Below are 10,157 nucleotides of genomic sequence, written 5' to 3'. Positions count from 1 at the left end.
GTAAATATAGTCCTGTAAATATAGTCCTGTAAATATATAGTATATTGTGAACTTTTAAACCGATTCTGAAACTGAGAAGTGCTCCTTTGAAGGAGGGAATTCCTTACACAGATACAGAATAGCCTGATCATTCATAATATGGTTTCGAAAATTTTATATTTTTTTCTCAATCAAAAGTTAACTTTTGATAAGAAAATGTTCATGAATATATTTAAAAGCTGATGTTAATAGACCTGTAAATCCGGAATCTGCGTGCTTAATCGATTGTGGTTTCGTGTTTTATGTGTCGATAACAGTTGTCTCCCTTACAATGGTTTTGTATCTATTTGGAAAAATGAGTTAGGATAAAAAAGAAAAACAAACAAGAAAGATGAGTAGTAGCAGAGGGAGAAAGTTGAAGCCCAAAAGCATAAGTCCTACTATGGTTACTCCCTCCAAGAAGAGACGCCCTAGCACGGTAATACCATCATAACAATCAGTCGACTCTTTCTTTCTAAACTCAGGCACTGTGATCACATGCATACATTTTGTATGTCCATATGATATGACATGATATATCAGAGACAGAGACATCATAACACATAGGTGAGAGAGGTGACAGAGAAGATCAATACCCGAGAAAACAAGGTGAAGGATACCAATCTGATCTAGCTATCATCCTCTCAGCTAGTCCAAGTATTTATGATGTCTTGAAAGGCTAATATGAGGCAGTCATTACCTGTAAATGGGGACGAAGTCTGTTTGAATTATTTTTTTGTATCTTAAATATTTGTTAAAAAAAAAAGAAACGGAAATACCGTAACACTTTCAGATTTTGTTTCTGTTGTTAGTGATTTTAGTTGTGACGTTATTTAAATTATGACGTCATATGCAATGTAAACAAAGAAACGCTATCATCAGGTAACGTTTTTTCATATCAAGGAATTATTAAAAATGAAATTGGTATTGCGCGTTCCTTCCTATTTTATACTAGACTGATAAATATATTTTTACTCAAAGTTTCATACAAACGAGACCGGAAAAAGGAAGTACATTGTAGATTTCTGCACAGGTCCGGGATTTCAAAACATGACATAAAAAAAAATGAACGATTTTGAGTTCATTAGAACAATGAAAAAATCGGGAAATTTTCCCGATTTTTTTTTTTTTTTATTGAATTTTCTACTGTAATCGGGGACTTCGTCCCCATATAAGCAATATACTTTTTGCTTTGACGCCTTTAATACAGCTTGGATGTAAGGCATCAAAGAAAAAAAAGAATAATATCCTTTCAAGAGGTCATAACTATTTACTACCTCTCAGCTATCATTTATAATTATAAATATATTTTATAGATTTATAGTCTTAATCGTTATATTACTGTTCAGTGTTGCAGATATTGTCTACAGCAACATGTATTCTTTTGTATTGAAGCCTTGTTGACCCAAAAAAGTAAAAAAAATAATTTAACCTGTCAGCCATTTGTCTGCTATGCTTCACCAGGTATACTCTATTTGCAGCAGTACCTTCTTAATTTTCGCAAAGCTTCAGATACACATTTGTACTACATGTACTATACTGCTACAGAAATCTCTTGAATGTTTAGCATACAAATTTGACGCTGCGTACATAATAAATTTACAGAAGAAGAAGATTGAATAAACTGAAATTCCCTAAACATAAGCCAATCAAAATCTGGTATATTGTAACGGGGTATTTTCTAGACAAATACAACGCAACTAAGATCTTGAGTAAAAAATGATGAAAAAAAATTTATTTTGGGATAGTTTCACATTAATTCATCTTCTTTGGAGAAATTATTATGGAAAAACCCTGAATTAAAATTGAGAATGGAAATTTATGGAATCTTTTTTTTACTTGACAATAATTAAACCTAAATTTAATAAGCTCTAAAATGCACCTTCTCCTTCAGTAATTTTTCAGCAGCATATTCCATGGAAGGTATCTTTTTTTGTGTTTGAATCAGGAAGCTATATCATCATGATCGTTTGCACCTGAACTTTTATCATTTGCCATTTTTCTCTCTATTTAATTCCTTTTTTATGACAGCCAGTTGTAGCAGCAGCTCCAGTGACAGTCAAGATTGAACCAGTGGAGGAGATGACTCCTACAGCCAGCCGTGAGGACAGCCCTGCACCTTCAGAATGTATGGATAAAATTCCTGTGTTTAAAAATAAAAACTTTGTGGTAAGTTACTCATTTAGAAAAAAAATATTTAAGTTATAGAACTTTCAGTAGAAGAATTATAAGGAATCTCCTGGACTCAGCAATGCAGTTATATTGTTGGTTGGATATATGAAAATAAATAGTCAATAGATTGCTACTGTTTTAAGTTAACACATTTACACTGTTACTGTTTATGTATTCACACATCTAGAGTTATGATTCAAAAATTGTCTTGCCCATACCTGCCAACTTTTGCCTGCAAGGTAGGGATTGATTTCTCTGTGTCAGCCTCTGCAGTGTCAACCTATGTTAAGTTTTGTTTGATATGAACTACTTATGATTCTAGATCAATGAAATTTGATGTAGTTGCATTGCTATCAGTACATATAAATATGACCACTATTTTAAGGGTTGAAATTAATTGACTATTTTCAATGATAATTTTTCTACTTAAGTTACATTTTTATGTAGTTTGATATGAACTACTTGCATTAAATCAATAATATTTTTTATAAAGATGCTTTCTATCAGTACATATCAGTTTGACAACTATTTCGAAACCCTGCTCCATGGCCATGAAGGAGAAAACAAAACAATTTGTTAGTAAATGCATCACATAAATGCATTTGATATATTATGCCAAATGAAAGTTGAGGCAGCAATGCTTAATGAATTATTATCAAAATCATTATAAACAGTAACACAAACTATTATATTGAAGTCAATATTCAATATACATAGCCATTGTTGGTATACATTCTATTGTCAGAATTATGAATCGACCATTAAATCAATTCTTTTTAATTGTAAAGTAATATGTTTAACAATTTTTTTCAGCATTCTTGTGTAGGTAATAGTGGAACAAAGAAAACAAGAGTTTGGAAAAATCTGAAGCAAATCATTGCAACAGAGAAAACACAACCATGGAGACCAGATGATGTCACATGTGAGTTATCTCCCATTAATTAATAGAATACAGAATATTTTTCATACAAATTGACTTACTTCCCTTTCATTGCAATTCAAAATTTGTTCAGAAGAATTAGTTTTTATGGAACTTTAGTTATATCTGTTATTGAGTGATATTGTATGCTGGAAAAATATCAAATCAATCATAAACTATTTCTATTTTATTGGAATGAATTCATCTTTATTCCCCAGTACACAGTATCATAAACATCTTATTGATTGAGTTTTAAACATGTTTTAAGCCACAGAACATCTATTTTCATTGTTACCATCATTCTCATGGACTAAATGATATTAAACCAATACAAATTATGTAAAAAGAGTAAGAAATGAAAAGTCTCATCTAAGATCTTTGTCATGGTCAAATATTATATATAGCTACTATGAATTAAAAAATTTATCTGCAACTGAGATCAAAGTCATTGGCTTCATTTGATACATGTTAATTTATAATTGAATAGATGTTCCTCCGTGTTTTTCATGCATATACTTTTACAGATAACTCCATAGATGCTCCGCCATCTTTCAAACCAGCTAAGAAATACTCAGATCTCTCAGGACTAGCTGTAAGTATTGATTAAATCCTTGTAATGATATAAAAATCAGGAGATGTGATATGATTGCCAATGGGGCAACTATCCACACAAAAATTTGAAAAAAGTAGGTAGTAGATGATAAAGGCTACAGTAGTATTATACTAGTATACCAATGTTCAAAAATCATAAATTGATTGAGAGAAAACAATAATGTCTGCTCTTGTTTTCTGCTGTCCCTTAAGTGATAAGTGACTATCCTTCTGCTTTATAGTGATATATATACTCTGTATCGTTTTCCCAATCAGTGGTTTGTTCATTTGATAGACTGTGTTTGCTTTAGTGTACAGTACACTTGATATAGCAGTGATCAGTGTGTCCATCCTTCTTGTATCCGATAGATAATATCTTCTCTGTATACAGTACCCTTGATATAGCAGTGATCAGTGTGTCCATCCTTCTTGTATCCGATAGATAATATCTTCTCTGTATACAGTACCCTTGATATAGCAGTGATCAGTGTGTCCATCCTTCTTGTATCCGATAGATAATATCTTCTCTGTATACAGTACCCTTGATATAGCAGTGATCAGTGTGTCCATCCTTCTTGTATCCGATAGATAATATCTTCTCTGTATACAGTACCCTTGATATAGCAGTGATCAGTGTGTCCATCCTTCTTGTATCCGATAGATAATATCTTCTCTGTATACAGTACCCTTGATATAGCAGTGATCAGTGTGTCCATCCTTCTTGTATCCGATAGATAATATCTTCTCTGTATACAGTACCCTTGATATAGCAGTGATCAGTGTGTCCATCCTTCTTGTATCCGATAGATAATATCTTCTCTGTATACAGTACCCTTGATATAGCAGTGATCAGTGTGTCCATCCTTCTTGTATCCGATAGATAATATCTTCTCTGTATACAGTACCCTTGATATAGCAGTGATCAGTGTGTCCATCTTTCTTGTATCCGATAGATAATATCTTCTCTGTATACAGTACCCTTGATATAGCAGTGATCAGTGTGTCCATCCTTCTTGTATCCGATAGATAATATCTTCTCTGTATACAGTACCCTTGATATAGCAGTGATCAGTGTGTCCATCCTTCTTGTATCCGATAGATAATATCTTCTCTGTATACAGTACCCTTGATATAGCAGTGATCAGTGTGTCCATCCTTCTTGTATCCTATAGATAATATCTTCTCTGTATAATATATATATTGAGTATTCTTTTGAGTTGATAAATGATGTTGGTAAAATTGTTTTTTCCAATATATATGAATTTTAAATTCGATTTTAAATGTCAAAGTTACAAACTGGATTAAAATTGCTTTGCCTATCTATATTGATAAATTATGTTCACTGTATCCCTAAAAAAAAGTTTAAATGTTTAGCTTTTAGTACTGATTGGAATGGGCACACATAAAAAGGTTTGTTTGATAAGGAGGTATTGATCTAATGTCTTTAGAAAGAATCTGAAATATATTTAAGCATTGCTCTATGAATTTAATTAATAGAAGTTATGTATATTTGGATGATCAAAGAATGTAATTATCCAAACTTTGAAATATGTCACTGAGGTCTATGGACTGACTAGTTTCTCAAGTTGGATAAACAGCAACAACTATGCAAAAATTCAGATCCCTTCAAATATTTGAACTTAACTGAGCTAATTGCCGATAAAATATGTAAACAACATAACAAAATTTATAAATATAACACAGTTCCTAAATTTGTATTCTTCTTTGGAGAGAAGAAAATTTTGCCAAAACAAATAAATATACACAATAGAAAGAAGGTTCTTCAAAGAAAAGTAGTTAAACTTAAATTTATTTTCTTTAAATTGTAAATCTTTGAATAAGAAATTTCAAAACAAAGTTGATGCATGATTACATGAACAAAGTTAAGAGAAAATTAAGATATCTGGTAAAATTATGCAAATGAATTGTATAAATAGCACGTGACATAAGGATAAGCATCAATGACACAGTGTTCCAACAACATACTTTATTTAGACATCTTACCTTTTAGAAACCCCTTTGAACCTCTTCATTATTTTCTTTTGACAAATAGTGTAAGCAATATAGCCTTTAGGTATAGAAACACTAGTTCAAGCCTGTTCAGAAAGAACATACTAGAAAGTACTACATATTTTAAACAAAAAAGTTGACATATAGGGTTAGTGACCTTGACCTCATTTTCAGGGTTCATTGCTCAGTGTTTAGTTTTTGTGTTATGGTCTGTTTTTCTTAAACTAAGCAATAGTTATAAAAAAGAAGATGTGGTATGATTGCCAATAAGATAACTGTCCACAAGAGACCAAAATGACACAGACATTAACAACTATAGGTCACCGAATGGCCTTCAACAATGAGCAAAGCCCATACCTCATAGTCAGCTATAAAAGGCTCTGATAAGACAATGTAAAACAATTCAAACAAGAAAACTAACGGCCTTATTAATATAAAAAAAAATAACGAAAAACAAATATGTAACACATAAACAAACGACAGAATAGGTCAACTGTATTTGTTTTATGGAAGAATTGGTCAACTGTATTTGTTGTATGGAAGAATTGTTAGCTGTACATGCCTGTCTGGCATGGTTCAGCTGACCTTGACCTCATTTTCAGGGTTCATTGGTCAATGTTTAGTTTTCTTGATTAATGTTAAGTTTATGTGATAGTTGTAATAAAACTTTATATTTAGGACTATAAACATAATATCAATGATTAATAAAGAAGTCTAGACATTTCGGTGTATGCACTCTTGTGCGAGATTCTTTTGATAATAAAAAAGTATACACAATTATAAAAGGACTGCACATTTGTCCTGTTGTTTAGATGAGAAGTACCTGATATTCCTCTGATGGAATGAGAGTGTAGATAGTACTAGGGTACTTCATAAGACAAAGCTTTAACCTTCTCTTCTTATGATGGATAATTCATTCAACAAAGCTTTAACCTTCTCTTCTTATGATGGATAATTCATTCAACAAAGCTTTAACCTTCTCGTCTTTGGAAGGATAGTTCATACCACAGGTTTTTGGCTCATTGATTAATACTACTTTTAAAATACCACATTTTCTTTATTTTATGATTTATTGGTTTTATACCACCCTTTGAGACATATACTTTCTTTGACAGCAGTTTATTAGTCAATTCTATATTTATTTTGTCTTATGTTTTCAGGCAAGCTACACAGATCCACAAACCAAACTTAGATATGCTACTGCTGAAGAATATTCTAGAATAAGCATGATGCCCAGTGATCTAGTTAGTGGTTGCCTTGCTTTAAGGAAAGCTAATGCCCCTGTGCCTTGAATAATAAACTTTGTATGGTACAAATGTGGAAAAAGAAATGGGATATTGTGTTGAACAGCTGTAGTACGTTATTGTGAAAACCAACTATACAATGTATAAAAAGAAATAAAATGTGTACTGCTGTAAACACTCTGTGCAAAAACTTAATATGAATGTATCTTCATAGTTCAGTAAATGGCAGACCAAACAAATTCTGATCTTGTTATTTACTGCATCATACATTTTTTGTAATTTTCCTACATTTGTTTACCATTGATGTATTTGTTATTACTATTAGAAACACATCTTCCTTAATTTAACTCAAAGGATAATGGTACCTTTATATTTCTGTTGCAGTGACTATTTTACCTTACTTTGCCAGTTCATTGAACATGGATTCCTCTTGTCATTTTAAAGTTTATGACCTAATTTTTTAGCACTGTTTGGAATTGTTAAGTTGTTCTCAATTTTTTGGCTCAATGGTCATTGCTATGCTTCAAGAACCCTCTGTACTGGCTCAATGACCATAGGTAAGTCATAAGACCTTTCTTTTTTATTTTGCTCAATGCTCTTTAAAGGACATCACTTTCCTTGCATCAAAAGTTAGGAATATGACCGGTTATTTTCATTTGTTTGATGTGTTTAAGCTTTTGATTTTGTCATCTGAAAGGGACTTTCCGATTTGAATTTGACTTGGGGTTCAGTATTTTTGTTACTTTACATATTTCGTATCAACAAAGGTAACAAGGTGTAAATCTCCAGTTGTTTTATTGATTACTAAACCAGATACATCCTTATAAAGGACTATGTACATATAACGACGAAATTTGACATTTATAAGTCAAACTAGGGTTATCAACACGTAGCCTTGTCTGAAATCAAACAGCAAGCTATAAAAGGCCCCACAATGACTAGTGTAAAACAATTCAAACAGGAAAAGCCACATATTCACCCTAAGCTGAGTAGGGGCTTTCTATACTAAGTATAGTATAGTATAGAGAGCCCCTGACCTAAGACAGTGGTATAACATCCTTAAAAAGATACACTATAAATATCAATTGAAATGGCTCAACTCGATCAAAAAGACATTTAAGGTAGATCATAAGTATATATTTTTTGAGACAGAATTTTTTTATAACTTGCCAAAATGAAGATTTTACTATGCTCTTTTCAAAAATTTAATAAAATTTATGGGTCACCGTGCTATTTTTCAAGCAATGAGTAGTTGAAAATTGCCAAAATTTGGTTAGTTTGTTCATGAAAAAACACATTAGTGTGCATAAAAAAAATTCTATGAGATAGAATTTTGAAATAAATTGTGAGAAGAAAGTTTTCATAATATTTTTTAAGGAAATAAAAAGAAAGCATGGTGTCACCGAACTTGTTTTCTTGCTAAAAGTGAAAATAAAAAATTTCCCTATTAGTCCAGTATAAATTTTGTTCTAAAAGAGTTATCTCCCCTTAAATGGCTCATTTGAAAAAAATATATTTTAAAACCAAAAAAAATGATATTTATTAATTTTTTTTGGAACATACGATTAATTAACAAGTTTTCTTCAAATAGAAAATAACTGTCAAACTATTGAATTGCAAATCTGTCTCTAAATTTGCAGATTTAGGCAAATAACTAGACCGATTTTGTACTGTGATTGTACAAGATGGCGGTATACCATCAATCTACCTTAAACAAAACAAGTAAGCCGCAAAATATGACTAAGCAAGTTGTCTAGGCTACCATTAGTAACAAAACAAAAAACCACTTATGCAAAATAAGCACAGTGAAATAAAATGTAAGCTTTTATGTTTCTACCCACAGTGAAATAAAGTGATAGCTTTTCTTTTTCTATGCACAATACAGGACAGTCACATTCCGAGCCATTCAAAGTCTTTATTTATAAGAATCTAGAACTGGGAAAACTGTTCTCTCTCCTGCCATGGTTCGATGTACTGTTTTACACTGAGTGTATATGATGATCTAGAACTGGGAAAACTGTTCTCTGTCCTGACATGGTTCGATGTACTGTTTTACACTGAGTGTATATGAGGATCTTGAACTGGGAAAACTGTTCTATGTCCTGACAAGGTTCGATGTACTGTTTTACACTGAGTGTATGGATCTAGAACTGGGAAAACTGTTCTATGTCCTGACAAGGTTCGATGTACTGTTTTACACTGAGTGTATATGAGGATCTAGATGAGGTTGATTATATAATAGAAAACAATGGACGAATTGTAAATGACTTAGCGAAAAAATAGCAAAGAAATTAAGAAAAGAGAATACAGAATAAATATTTGTTTAAAGATAAAAAAAAAAGAAGGTCTCAATCATTTATACTGTACTTATATTAATACGGTCTTTTAAATCTTAAAGCCTGAAATGAACCATCAGTGCTCAAATTCAAAACTTGAAATTGAACAAGAAACAAAACAATGAGAGTCCCCTTGTTTATATTAGTAAATCTCAAATTTAAAAGCTCAGAAAATTACGAAAAAGGTTCTAAATGGAATGCTTACAAGTCTGCAAGCCTGCAAAATATCAGAATGATTGGTCAAATGTAAAAGAATATTTCTGTCGGTTTGAATATTTATAAAATGAAAATACAAGAGAACTAAAGCTTTGTGCATGATTGCGATGTCCACAAAACCCAAGGGATGAAATAAACCAAATAAATGCTACTTAAAAGATAAAAACAATAAAGATAAACCTTTAAAAAACGCAAATTTTCAGTTCAAACTTCAATCGGAAAACATGAACTAACGTGCAGTATACTATACAGTTACTAGTATTTAATTCCGCTTTTGGATTAACGATCATTTTTTTTTTAAATAACTGAATAAATTCACGGTTTGGACATTTTTGCATGAAAAGTTGTTATCTAGGAAATTTTAAGACTTGCTTTCAATGGGGCAAGTAATTGCATGGTATTCCATGTGCCTTTGATTATTTAAATTTACAATTAATCTCTCCATACTAACATGCAGCATAATTTTTCCAATATTTCATTGTTGATGCCAGAATGTGTGATGAATTTGGAAGGTCTGCAAGCACTTGACTTTAACATTGTTTCTAACACAGGCCACACTTCAGCTGTCTGTTTATATTTAAAGTAGTTTTTAGTGAAAACAAGGGAGGTATGGATTGTTTTTGTTTGATCTGAAAAGGAACAATCTCGTAC

The 10,157-nt window shown here is 31.6% G+C and overlaps 1 protein-coding gene across 1 annotated transcript; it reads left to right on the top strand.

Moving 5' to 3' along the window:
* The first annotated feature begins 289 nt into the window (after positions 1-289).
* Positions 290-7,193, top strand: LOC134706436 (INO80 complex subunit C-like). Its single transcript, XM_063565360.1, has 5 exons — positions 290-457; positions 2,050-2,187; positions 3,004-3,112; positions 3,634-3,701; positions 6,871-7,193. Exons 1-5 carry the CDS (start codon positions 371-373, stop codon positions 7,000-7,002), a joined length of 534 nt encoding a protein of 177 aa, XP_063421430.1. The 5' UTR covers positions 290-370; the 3' UTR covers positions 7,003-7,193.
* Positions 7,194-10,157: the final 2,964 nt, after the last annotated feature.

Source organism: Mytilus trossulus, chromosome 2 (assembly GCF_036588685.1).
Source record: "Mytilus trossulus isolate FHL-02 chromosome 2, PNRI_Mtr1.1.1.hap1, whole genome shotgun sequence".
Lineage (NCBI taxonomy): Eukaryota > Metazoa > Mollusca > Bivalvia > Mytilida > Mytilidae > Mytilus > Mytilus trossulus.
This window is presented reverse-complemented; position numbering and strand designations above follow the sequence as displayed.